The sequence below is a fragment of the Medicago sativa genome, chromosome 7, assembly GCF_051527215.1.
Source record: "Medicago sativa cultivar Bolivia chromosome 7, Bolivia_mono, whole genome shotgun sequence".
NCBI lineage: Eukaryota > Viridiplantae > Streptophyta > Magnoliopsida > Fabales > Fabaceae > Medicago > Medicago sativa.
Genome location: NC_140755.1, coordinates 92399859 through 92413902, shown reverse-complemented (window position 1 = coordinate 92413902; position 14044 = coordinate 92399859). Strand labels below are relative to the sequence as shown.

General features: G+C 32.8%; 1 protein-coding gene across 1 annotated transcript; it reads left to right on the top strand.

Annotated features, from left to right (window-relative positions):
- The first annotated feature begins 1687 nt into the window (after positions 1 to 1687).
- Positions 1688 to 12838, top strand: LOC146910309 (pleiotropic drug resistance protein 1-like). The gene is made up of 20 exons (XM_085729425.1): positions 1688 to 1771; positions 1864 to 1948; positions 2052 to 2211; positions 2549 to 2625; positions 2732 to 2785; positions 2851 to 2941; positions 3028 to 3329; positions 3435 to 3716; positions 4148 to 4464; positions 4840 to 5000; positions 5098 to 5201; positions 5304 to 5523; positions 9692 to 10017; positions 10106 to 10396; positions 10482 to 10565; positions 10682 to 10815; positions 11113 to 11340; positions 11439 to 11610; positions 11920 to 12174; positions 12408 to 12838. Exons 2-20 carry the CDS (start codon positions 1865 to 1867, stop codon positions 12672 to 12674), a joined length of 3609 nt encoding a protein of 1202 aa, XP_085585551.1. The 5' UTR covers positions 1688 to 1771; position 1864; the 3' UTR covers positions 12675 to 12838.
- Positions 12839 to 14044: the final 1206 nt, after the last annotated feature.

Here is a 14044-nt window from a genome sequence, read left to right as displayed (position 1 = left end):
GTAATCAATTGAGATTATGATTCTTTGACCAATGCAAAATATATCCTATAAATAAATAGATATTTTATAATTTGAAAAAAAAACTATATTTTTGCAAATTTAATAAATTCTAATTCTAAGTTTTTATTTTGAAATTATGTCATTTTATATAATTTGACTACCAATCAAAACTATTGAGTTAAACTTTTCCTTTTATCATAAATGGTGTCATTAAAAACAAGTTTGTCATAAGTGGTGATTTGATTATGATTGTTAGTCAACTTTGAATTGCCATTTTTTGTCAAAAAACTTTGCATTGCCATTTGCCACATGTAATTTTTCCTTTATATTTGATCTTGATATGCCATGTGGATTGTTTCATTTTGTTTATTCTCAAATGTATGTATAGAGGATAGAGGATGTATAGAGGATTTAAGACTTAGTAACTGTTGAAAAAATTGAATGGTGTATTACTCGAAAAATATCTTTAGCAGATTGTTAGAGATGAGATATACACAAAGATCGCCATGATGAGTTTTTGCCTTTTACAACAAGCTTTTTTCCAATAAATATAGTTTGAACCGATCAGAAGGAAAATCTACACTATTGAAACTTTTCTTTTTTGAGGAAATACCGTTAAAGTTGCCATCCTGCCACAAACAAAATCTTTATTTGTTTTTCCTGTTTCTTTGGTACGATATTGTTTTCACTCAACAGCAAGATATTGAAATCTCAGCTACACTGAAAGATGCTTTTGTCCCATGAGTTAGGCTATTTGTTTATTTATCCAAAAACTGATACTGTTTTATTACAGTACTATAATATGATGATGATGATGATGATGATGATTCACTATTATTTGAGGCTGCTTTACCCTTAAAGAAGTAAAATGGAAAATAATAATAAACTGTACAATGTAATATAACTTGCATGTTCCTGCCTCAAACTATATGGAATATGAACATATGAAAATTCCAAAGAGAAAGGAAAAAGTTTTTAAGCATTTTTGTTTCACATTGTCTATTCTTAGTATTTTTGGATGATGGAGGGTGAAGCTAGTTTCAGGATTAGTAGTTCATCAATATGGAGGAACAGTGATGCTGCTGAAATTTTTTCAAATTCTTTTCACCAAGAAGATGATGAAGAAGCTCTTAAATGGGCTGCAATTCAGAAACTTCCTACTTTTGAACGTTTGAGGAAAGGTTTGCTCACTTCACTTCAAGGGGAAGCCACTGAGATAGATATTGAGAAGCTTGGGTTGCAAGAAAGAAAAGATTTGCTTGAAAGACTTGTTAGACTTGGTGAAGAAGACAATGAGAAGTTTCTGCTCAAACTCAAAGATGGAATGGACAGGTTCGAATTCAATTTTCCCTCTTTTGATTTTAAAAAAGATTGCTTTTGAAATACATTGATTTATTTTCTTGTCATCATTTTCTTCTTTCTTGGGATGATATCAGAGTTGGAATTGATCTTCCTACGATAGAGGTTCGATTCGAGCACCTGAATATCGAAGCAGAAGCTAATGTAGGAAGCAGGTCTTTGCCTACCTTCACTAACTTCATGGTTAATATAGTAGAGGTAAAGTACCAACTTTTATAAATTTTAAATTTTTTTTTTTATACACTGCAAATTTCTGTGATTTTTTATTGAAGGGATTCTAACTAAACATTTTGGTTTCTTACTTTTACATTTTAATTTTAAAGGGCCTATTGAACTCTCTTCATGTGCTTCCAAGTAGAAAACAACATCTAAATATTCTCAGGGATGTCAGTGGAATAATAAAGCCTTCCAGGTATCAATACAAATACTATACTATTCATTGATTTCTCTTGGGACCTTTTGAACCAATATAACTTGTTTGAATTTTCTTTTTATTTTCTTCAGAATGACATTGCTTTTGGGCCCTCCAAGTTCTGGAAAAACGACACTCCTGTTGGCTTTGGCCGGAAAACTTGATCCAAAATTGAAGGTTAGAACATTAAAAAGGAAGCCACACACATATCTTATATTATCTATGTTTTCAATCTTGAATCTCTAGCTAAATTGGTAAGATGGTGTGGCTTCATGATTAGGTTTCTGGAAAGGTGACTTATAATGGTCATGAGATGAATGAGTTTGTCCCGCAAAGAACTGCCGCTTACGTGGATCAAAATGACCTTCACATTGGAGAAATGACTGTTAGAGAAACCTTGGCCTTCTCAGCAAGGGTCCAAGGAGTTGGGCCGCGTTATGGTTAGTTTACAAGATTTCTTTTTGTTTATATTCATTATTGAAAACACAAGCTGAAGTTTTAAAGACTTGTTTAGATAGATAGCTTAATTAAGCACAGCATAAACTATTATCACATAAGTGTTTATGTATAAGTTATAAGTTGTTTCCATAAGTTATCCAGGAGAGCTTATGAAAATAAGTTTGTTAAAACTGATGGACATGTCATTAGTTGTTTTCATAAGCTCTCTAAAATTGTCTCGCAAGTGCTTATGCTAGTAGGTAAACTCAAATAATTCAACCCAAAGATATCCTCAATTATAAAGTATTGACCATGAGTAATATTGTTGTCATTCTGCAGAGTTGCTAGCAGAGCTGTCCAGAAGAGAAAAACTTGCAAATATCATGCCTGATCCAGACATTGATGTGTGCATGAAGGTAATATAGTGGCTCTTTTATACTTATTGGATCATCTATCTCTTTTCCAATACAAATAGAAATTACTGATGATAAAGTGGTTGCCTTTTTTATTCATGATGGTCAGGCTATAGCAACCGAAGGCCAGAAAGCAAATTTGATAACAGATTATGTACTAAGGGTAAAATAATTTTTACTTTCAAAACCATCTCTAGTCATCATGATAACTACATTGTACATTTTCAGATTTTGGGACTAGAGACATGTGCTGATACTATTGTAGGAAATGCAATGTTAAGAGGTATCTCTGGTGGACAAAAGAAACGTGTCACAACAGGTAAAAAAAACAAAACCAAATTCAATATTAACGCGGATCGTGATTAATCATCTCAATAAATTGATATTATGAATCTATAAATGTAGGGGAGATGTTGGTTGGACCGACTAAAGCTCTATTCATGGATGAAATATCTACTGGTTTGGATAGCTCAACAACTTTTCAAATTGTGAATTCAATGAAGCAGTATGTACACATTCTCAAAGGAACGGCTGTCATCTCACTCCTTCAGCCACCACCAGAGACATTCAATCTTTTTGATGACATTATTCTACTCTCGGATAGTCACATAATATACCAAGGTCCCCGTGAGCATGTGCTTGAATTTTTCGAATCAATCGGTTTCAAATGTCCTGATAGGAAAGGAGTGGCAGATTTTTTGCAAGAAGTGAGTGTCATTGTGTCTTCTCTCATTTTTTTGAAAAATAAGCTTTTATAATTTGTACTGTGTAATGAGAATTTGATTTCTGCGATGAAAATTGTTATGTTATAGGTGACATCAAAGAAAGACCAAGAGCAGTACTGGGAACACAAGGATCGACCATATAGATTTGTCACAGCTGAAGAGTTTTCTGAGGCATTTCAATCATTTCATGTTGGAAGAAGACTTGGTGATGAACTTGGTACTGAATTTGACAAGTCTAAGAGCCACCCAGCTGCTTTGACAACCAAGAAATATGGAGTGGGAAAATGGGAACTTTTTAAAGCTTGTTTATCAAGAGAATATTTACTTATGAAGCACAACTCATTTGTCTATATCTTCAAGATTTTCCAAGTAGGTTCGGAATTTGGACATAGAAAAATGTTATTTGACATATACACCATTTGCGATGTTTATCCTTTATTAGATGGTTAACATGGTTAACTACGTTTAATATATGGTTAGTTTCATGATTAATGAAATTCAAATATGTGGTAAATTACGTTCAATGGATGGTTAATGAGTATAGCAAAGTGTTGTAACTCATTAACCATCCGGTGTCGTGTCAAAATAAATAAATGAATAAATGCATAGTGTCGTGTCAAAATATCATTGTGTTCAAATATACATACGAAATCTATTAACCATCTACTGAACTAATTAACCACGTATTTAAACTGTGTTTGGAAAGAAAAAAAAATTGACTAATGTGTTTGGAAATTATATAATGCAATGTATGTGCACATTATTCAAATCCATTACTGATAGTTTCCCTATCCTTTTAGCTATGTATAATGGCAATGATTGCAATGACCATCTTCTTCCGGACAGAGATGCACAGAGATTCATTGACTCATGGAGGCATATATGTAGGTGCAATATTCTATGGCGTTGTTATGATCATGTTCAATGGAATGGCTGAAATTTCCATGGTAGTTTCAAGACTTCCTGTTTTTTACAAGCAAAGGGGATACCTCTTCTTCCCTCCATGGGCATATGCTCTTCCTGAATGGTTCCTAAAAATCCCCTTGTCTTTTGTGGAAGTGGCTGTTTGGGTATTCCTCACTTACTATGTCATTGGTTTTGATCCATATATTGGAAGGTAAGAGTGATTTGTTTATAAAATTCCTGAGTGAACTTGTAAATTGCCATGTTTGGATAAACAACTTAATTAAGTGCTTATCATATAACTGCTTTTGTATAAGCTATTTCTATAATAAAAGTCAAAATAAATTCATATTGTTTTCATATAAGCTATCCTCGAGAGCTTGTCAAAATAAGCTGAAAACAGCTTATGGACATGTCATAAGTTGTTTCCGTAAACTCTTAAGTGCGATCTCTCATGTGCTTATGCTAGTAGATAATCTCAAATAAGTCAATCAAAACAATCCCTTGAACATTTTTTGAATTTTCCCCTCATCTCACTGTCTATTCTTATCCTAATAAACATTAATGATGTGCATTATTCTTTCTGCAGATTTCTTAGACAATACCTTATTCTTGTACTAGTACACCAGATGGCTTCTACGTTATTCAGATTCATTGCAGCTGTTGGGAGGGACATGACAGTGGCTCTAACATTTGGATCATTTGCACTTGCCATTCTTTTTTCTATGAGTGGTTTTGTCCTATCAAAAGGTATCATGAATCTAAAACAAATAAACAATCACAGTGTTTGTCTCAGTATGCTCTATCCCAAGCGTTCTACTCTCTTTTCTTTGCTTTATGCTCACAGACAGTATAAAAAAATGGTGGATATGGGCATTTTGGATATCACCTATGATGTATGGACAAAATGCCATGGTAATTAATGAGTTCCTTGGGAATAAACGGAATAATGTAAGCTTTTTTTTTTTTACTATTTTGCATGTTCATTTTGCAATGACTTCCTTATCATATAAATAATCTGATGATGTCTTAATATATGTTGTCTTATGAAAGGTTCTTCCTAACTCAACGGAACCGATAGGAGTTGAAGTTTTGAAATCTCACGGATTCTTCAGTGAGCCATACTGGTACTGGATAGGTGTTGGTGCTTTGATTGGATATACATTAATCTTCAACTTTGGATATATCCTTGCTCTCACTTTCTTGAATCGTAAGTGTCTTCACCTTAAATGTATCATAAAAAGTTATACCAGAGGAATCTCAAATCAGAAAAAGAACTGATGTATTGAAGTTCACAAAGGATAGATTTTCCAAACACTCAAATAGATGTACTTTCATCTCATAAATAACTACTGAAAATTTAGTAATGTCTTTATGAGTAATTGTTGATTTCAATTCACATAACGACTTATGAATAACATTGGAGCTGCTTCACAGTGAGAAACGTCGAAAGTAGAAGTGGAAGCATCTCGCCTGGTACTTTATTCGGTAGGCAAGAAATAGTTGGTGTAGAGACAAATCATAGTAGGAAAAGAGGAATGGTTCTTCCATTTGAACCACATTCGATCACCTTTGATGAAGTTTCATATTCTGTAGACATGCCACAGGTAATGTAGAAACCGAATATAGAAGTAGTTAAAAGTTCCATATTCTGCTTTGATACATTGTTAGTGTTAAAAGTTTTACACTGTAACACCCCTACTAGAAAATTACCTAGAATATCTAGCATGAGTGTTAAACTCGACATCGGGTACATTAAAATTTCAATAAATAAATATTCTCTGAACAAGTCAATAGAATTTCTCGCATATTACCTCAAAAAATAGTTCCACTGGCATGTACTTTACATAGTCCAGCTAATTCTGTTTCTTCATCACGAGCCATCCTATCGTATAACAACTTGTATATCTGAAATAAATAAAAGGGATTGGGGTGAGACAAGATGTCTCAGTGAGTTCCACCTATCATAGTCTGTAGGCAACCTCGGGGAACCTAGGATCGCCAACTGTTGCTAAACTTAACCCATTTTGGGTTTATAAAAATTTCATTACGCATAACTGAGCGATTAGGGGATAACTAGAATCGCTGTCTCAAATACTATTTTGATCAAAAAGAAACGTAATCATACTCGTAACTTTAATCATAAGCATAATCACCACAAACATATCAATAATCACAATCATATATCGTATTTTGATATAACTTATACTTTGACATACTTATCTGAGTATGTCTCTGATCCTTTTTCCGATAATAACTAATTTCGGCTAACTAAGACGGAGTTCCATAGTTAAAATCCCTCATTTCCAAGAATTGGAAAAATGCCCATAAAATATTGTTTCGTAACTAATTCATTCTAAACATACTTTTCATCTTAACATGCGTATGTATGCTATGTTAGTATTCGTGTTGGAGGGTCCTTGGAATTTTTTTCTTGGTTCCATAATTATAATTTTTGTTCTGTTTCAAATATTACTCGAATAATTGTTGACTTAAAATTTCATATCATTAATTATACATTTCATTCGTTACTATGAGCCGTACCTCATAGGCTACATTATCTCTCGTTGTAGCCAACGGATAAAATATATTACTATGACCCGTACGTCATAGGCTACATTATCTCTCGTTGTAGCAAACGGATAAAATATATTACTATGACCCGTACGTCATAGGCTACATTATCTCTCGTTGTAGCAAACGGATAAAATATATTACTATGACCCGTACGTCATAGGCTACATTATCTCTCGTTGTAGCAAACGGCCGTTTGCTACAACGAGAGATAATGTAGCCTATGACGTACGGGTCATAGTAATATATTTTATCCGTTTGCTACAACGAGAGATAATGTAGCCTATGACGTACGGGTCATAGTAATATATTTTATCCGTTTGCTACAACGAGAGATAATGTAGCCTATGACGTACGGGTCATAGTAATATATTTTATCCGTTGGCTACAACGAGAGATAATGTAGCCTATGAGGTACGGCTCATAGTAACGAATGAAATGTATAATTAATGATATGAAATTTTAAGTCAACAATTATTCGAGTAATATTTGAAACAGAACAAAAATTATAATTATGGAACCAAGAAAAAAATTCCAAGGACCCTCCAACACGAATACTAACATAGCATACATACGCATGTTAAGATGAAAAGTATGTTTAGAATGAATTAGTTACGAAACAATATTTTATGGGCATTTTTCCAATTCTTGGAAATGAGGGATTTTAACTATGGAACTCCGTCTTAGTTAGCCGAAATTAGTTATTATCGGAAAAAGGATCAGAGACATACTCAGATAAGTATGTCAAAGTATAAGTTATATCAAAATACGATATATGATTGTGATTATTGATATGTTTGTGGTGATTATGCTTATGATTAAAGTTACGAGTATGATTACGTTTCTTTTTGATCAAAATAGTATTTGAGACAGCGATTCTAGTTATCCCCTAATCGCTCAGTTATGCGTAATGAAATTTTTATAAACCCAAAATGGGTTAAGTTTAGCAACAGTTGGCGATCCTAGGTTCCCCGAGGTTGCCTACAGACTATGATAGGTGGAACTCACTGAGACATCTTGTCTCACCCCAATCCCTTTTATTTATTTCAGATATACAAGTTGTTATACGATAGGATGGCTCGTGATGAAGAAACAGAATTAGCTGGACTATGTAAAGTACATGCCAGTGGAACTATTTTTTGAGGTAATATGCGAGAAATTCTATTGATTTGTTCAGAGAATATTTATTTATTGAAATTTTAATGTACCCGATGTCGAGTTTAACACTCATGCTAGATATTCTAGGTAATTTTCTAGTAGGGGTGTTACAATTTGGTATCAGAGCAAGTTAGAACAAGTCCATCTCCAAGGCTAAGAAACAAAAATAAAAGATTCTCTTTTGATTTCATTTTCAACTACAATATAAAAAAGTCCTTCCTTATTAATGATAGTATAAATAACAATATAAATGATGTTCTAAATTAGGAATTTTTTTATGATAGTAGAAACAACAAGATGCTCTTTTGATTTCTCTTTTTACTAGACTTTAAAAGGATTAGGCAACGGTGATTTTCTAGAGGTTTGGTAATAAAGGGAAAAAAAGGTCAAAAGAATATATAAAAACATTTAAGATAAATTAAAAGAATTTGTAAATTAAAAAAAGAATGTAAAATCTAAATTATTCATGATACTTCGTAATTAAGTTTTCTCGAGTGGGTATATTTAAACTACTGAACTTTCTCAAACCAAACAACCAAAGGTAAACAAATTTGGATCACACTATCTCATCTCATTGCTAACGTGTTTGATGGCAAATTCTAGAAGTAAAAGAAAGGTTAGGAATCACATACCCAATGATCTTGTATTCTCTATTCTCTCAAAACTTCCTTTGAAATCTTTAAAACGATTTGGGTGCGTAAACAAAACATGGTCTCTCTTGTTTGAAAACTCTCATTTTATGAACAAATTCCGCAATAATTTCCTATCTAATCCTCAACCTTTATTCATAGTTTCAATCCACAATTACCAAATCATAGAAGAATAAGAACTCACATATTTACTACTCAACCCATTACTAACAACTAACAATTCAAAGCTTAAGTAGAGAACCTACCTTGTTTGTTGAACACATAAATTGATGAACTTGGTGATTCTCCATGTTCCTCTTCAAATTTTACATCTCCATGTTCTTGAACCAAAACATTCCTTCCTCTAATTTTCCTCCAAAACTTCTTGTCCCATGCTTCCTTTACAAACAACCCCTCTTGTTTCTTTTTGTTTGAATTGAAGGATTTGGGTGAAAGATTTGGGTATTAAAGCTTCAAAATCAAAAATGGAAGATGGTGAGGGTTTGAGGAAAACACACGTGAAAGAGAAAGAAGGGAAAGAGAGGAAAATTCTCATTTTTTTTTTTTTTTGGAGTGAAAGAAAGTGGTAGAAATGTGTAGAAATTTCACATGTTTGTCCTATAAAAAAAATATCATGAGTGAAAATGACCTTTTTGCCCCTTTTTCTACATTATTCCTCAAACCAAAAATATTTTATAAAAAATGTCGTAAAAGTTTTAAGCGGCATATTTCATTTTCCGTAGTCCGTTGAAATAATATATTTCAGTCGTGAAAAGTCTTATGCACAATTACCATTTTGTCCTTCCCTAAAAAAAAAATTTCAAAGTTAAAATAACTGATACTGAATTTTTACATGCGGGGTATTACATACACTGTCAACAAATTTCTTTCAATCATATGTGTGACTATATAAGTGGTTATAATTAAACTTACACATTTCTAATGATCTAATGGTTATAATTGATTGATAGTATAAAACATATTTACACTGACAAAACATCATTTTGAACTTCCAAAGCATATTGTGAAGTAAAGAACTAAAGATTATTAAATCCTTGGACTGAACTTGCAGGAAATGAGAAACCAAAGGGGTTGTTGAGGATAAGTTGGTTCTTTTGAAAGGTGTCAGTGGAGCTTTCCGACCAGGTGTTCTCACTGCTCTGATGGGCGTCACTGGTGCAGGCAAAACAACTCTGATGGATGTGCTTTCTGGTAGAAAAACTGGTGGATATATTGGTGGGAACATCACAATATCTGGCTATCCAAAGAAGCAAGAAACCTTTGCAAGAATTTCAGGACACTGTGAGCAAAATGATATCCACTCACCTTATGTTACTGTCGATGAATCTTTACTCTATTCAGCGTGGCTCCGACTATCCCCAGACATCAATGCTGAAACCAGGAAGGTTAGCATTTTAATCACTTGAGATTTTGCGATAAAGACTTCATTGTTTTATCAATGCTGCTATGTTTGAAACTGGCCTATGCTTGCAGATGTTCATTGAGGAAGTCACGGAACTTGTGGAACTGAAAACACTGAGAAATGCATTAGTAGGATTACCTGGTGTTAGTGGTCTCTCAACGGAGCAGCGCAAAAGATTGACTATTGCGGTTGAGTTGGTAGCTAATCCTTCCATAATATTCATGGATGAGCCAACTTCTGGGCTAGATGCAAGAGCTGCAGCTATTGTGATGAGAACAGTTAGGAACACAGTAGACACTGGAAGAACTGTTGTTTGTACCATCCACCAGCCTAGCATTGATATATTCGAATCTTTTGATGAGGTGACAGGGGAAAAATCAGGAAATATTTTTTGTTTGTTCTCTTCCATTGCAAAGTCTGTAATATTTTTGTTACAATGAAATGCAGCTTTTTCTACTCAAGCAAGGAGGACAAGAGATATATGTAGGGCCACTTGGACATAATTCTTCCAATTTAATCAATTACTTCGAGGTAGGTACAAAATAGATATATATCCAATTAGAAGTATGGAATATTGATTTCATTTTTTATGCATTAAATTATTATCACCTTATGAACATTTCAAAATGTACATACTTGTCTTGAAGGGAATACAAGGTGTTAGCAAGATTAAAGACGGTTATAATCCAGCAACATGGATGTTGGAAGTCACATCTTCATCCAAAGAAGTGGAATTGGGGATTGATTATGCAGAGGTGTACAAAAAATCAGAGTTATACAGGTATTTTCACTTGTATGCAATCTAATCAAACTATAGCAATGGAAAATAATCAACTAGAAAGCACCGACTAGAGAAAAGTAAATGAAGTTTTTGTAAGTTCTTATTCAGAGAAATGGTCTGTTTGGATAATCAGCTTAATTAAGCACTTATAGCATAAGGGCTTATCATATAAGTGCATATGAACAAGTTATTTCTACAACAAAGTATAAAATAAAGTCAAACTATATTCATATAAACTATAAGCCATCCTGGAGAACTTGTGTTGATATAAAATGTACTTGAAACATTTTGTTTCAGGAGAAACAAAACACTCATCAAAGAATTGAGTACTCCAGCTTCTGGTTCGAAAGATCTTTATTTTACTTCACAGTACTCGAGATCCTTTTGGACACAATGTATGGCTTGTTTATGGAAACAACATTGGTCTTACTGGCGCAATCCTGTATACACTGCCATAAGGTTTTTGTACTCAACTGCGGTAGCTGTTATGCTTGGAACCATGTTTTGGAACCTTGGCTCCAAAATGTAAGATAAATTGAAAAACTAGAAATGTTTACTCACGTGTTAGTATAACTTCTTTTTTTTTTAATCTGACAATTATATTTCATATCCAAATATTCTAGTGAAAAAGAACAAGATCTTTTTAATGCCATGGGGTCCATGTATGCTGCTGTTCTCCTAATTGGCATCAAGAATGCTAATGCAGTGCAGCCGGTGGTTGCTGTTGAAAGAACCGTCTTCTATAGAGAAAGAGCAGCCGGAATGTATTCAGCTTTTCCATATGCTTTTGCTCAGGCAAGCATCTCGTATTTTAACAACTATTCTTTTGTTTGACTGCTGCAATATCCTCCTAAATCAATTAATATTTGAAGCAAAGTAAGGACCACCATAGATTTTGTGTCTGAATTCGCTCCACGAAACCAACTTATGAAAAATAGGTTATGATACCATTTTAGATACCATCTTAAAGAACATAAAAGAAAAAATACTAATTTATTCATTTAGTAATTTGGAAGGTTATTAGAAAGAGTTCAAACTTAAACTTTTATGAATTCAAATGTGATTCTTTTTTTTTTTTTATCTACATTTTCTCTTGCATTGCAGGTTGTAATTGAGCTTCCACATGTTTTTGTACAATCTGTAGTCTATGGATTTATAGTTTATGCTATGATTGGTTTTGAGTGGACTTTGGTTAAATTTTTGTGGTGCATATTCTTCATGTATTTCACCTTTCTCTACTTCACCTTCTATGGCATGATGTCAGTGGCAATGACCCCAAACAATCACATTTCCCTTGTAGTTTCCTCTGCATTCTACTCAGTATGGAATCTCTTCTCAGGATTCATAGTCCCAAGACCTGTAAGTTTTGACTACCTCAAATTCCTAATGCATTTTAATTTAATTTTTTTTACCACGAGGTATCTGCTAATTGGTAAAAGTACCTTGTAACTTCAAGAGATCGTCAGAGATGGTTGTAAAATAATCTGTCACTTTAATTCACAATAGTTTCTCCTTTTCCAACTTTTTTTAAAAAACTTCATGCCTTTTAAAGCATAGATGTATATAGATAATTTATTGTATATTGTTAACAGAGAATTCCAGTGTGGTGGAGGTGGTACAGTTGGGCAAATCCAGTGGCTTGGAGTTTATATGGATTGGTGGCTTCACAATATGGAGATGTAAAACAAAACATTGAAACCAATGATGGAACACAAACAGTGGAAGATTTTCTGAGAAATTACTTTGGTTTCAAGCATGACTTTCTAGGAGTGGTTGCTCTAGTCAATATTGCATTTCCAATAATTTTTGCTTTGATTTTTGCCATATCAATCAAGATGTTCAATTTCCAAAGGCGATAAGAACATACAATTTTAACTTTTTGTATAGGAATTTCATCTAAAGAAGAAAATGTCCCACACCGATTAAATACTATAGTATCATAGCTGAATCAATTTACATATTGTATCATAGATAGAGATTAGATGGTCCAAGTGACATTTGATAATATTTTTGGTTTTGATAATATTTTCTTCCCTTCAAAGTCTTAAATTATTGTTTTTAGTTCATGTAAGTGAGTGATTGGAAGGTGTCGCGTAAATATAACTCAAATGGTAAAATGTTGGAGAAATATTGATATGTTACGATGCGTGTCCGATGTTATGTAAGTACAACTCGAATGGTACAATGTTGCATGAATATTTGATATGTTAGGATGTGGGTTCGGACCCACAATTTTCCACTTCTCAACACAATGGGCATATATGAGTATCAAAGAGCTTAATTAACAGAGAAACTCACACAAATTGTACAGAAGAAATGAATTATTGGTTTGAGTTTGTGTCTAAGCATATCAAATGTCTTTTGAACTACACTTATGGAACAAAATCACACTGCTTTTAAAGAAATCACTGTTTTTAATCATTGTGTTTATATTTTTAGAGGTCACGTTATCCTCACACTTCAAAGATTATCAAATAATATTAAAGAAAAACCAAAAGGAAACAAATTTGTTGTGTTGGTGTGCGTTCAAACTGCAAAATTCCTTTTCTCTATGTTTGATGTGTGTAAGTTTCACCGTCAACTCTTTAAAAGAAATGAGTGTACCATCATTTTGTTTCTTGAAATTATAAGGGTCCGTTTGGTGGCTAGAAGAGACATGATATAATAATTGTATCATAATATGTTTCAACTTGGTGTTTGGTGTCACATTAGGATATGATAAGTTAATCTTGAAACTTATCATATTTTACCTCACTAGTTATAATTTTTATCCTAAGTATAAGTTGGGTTAGAACCAATCAAGATAGAATAACAAAATAATTTACGGATTCACCCATATAAAATAAAATTTAAAATAAAGAAATCATATCATGTCTCAATCTAGTGTTTGGTGCAACATCAGGATATGATAAATTAATCTTGAAACTTATAATATGCTACCTCACTAGTTATAATTTCTATCTTGACTATGAGTTGGGTTAGAACCAGCCAGCCAGGATAGAATAAGAAACTAATTTACAGATTTACCCCTATAAAATAAATTTTCAAATAAAGAAATTTGATCAAAATAAATTGATATTTTCAAATAAAGAAATTTATAAATTTTATTTATTTATGTAATTATTTTGTAGTGTTAATTTATAAAATTTTGAAATATTACAATAAATTGGAAAAAAAATGTAATAGTTTCAAAGGGATAGATTTTTCATTTAAGTATGATATATATTTT

Bases quoted from the DNA above. Each gene is read 5' to 3' on its own strand.
- LOC146910309 (XM_085729425.1), top strand. From the start codon at position 1,865: ATGACATTGCTTTTGGGCCCTCCAAGTTCTGGAAAAACGACACTCCTG. The intron at 5,001-5,097 runs GTATCATGAATC...TTATGCTCACAG, and splicing joins TGGTTTTGTCCTATCAAAAG to ACAGTATAAAAAAATGGTGG. The intron at 12,175-12,407 runs GTAAGTTTTGAC...TATTGTTAACAG, and splicing joins GATTCATAGTCCCAAGACCT to AGAATTCCAGTGTGGTGGAG.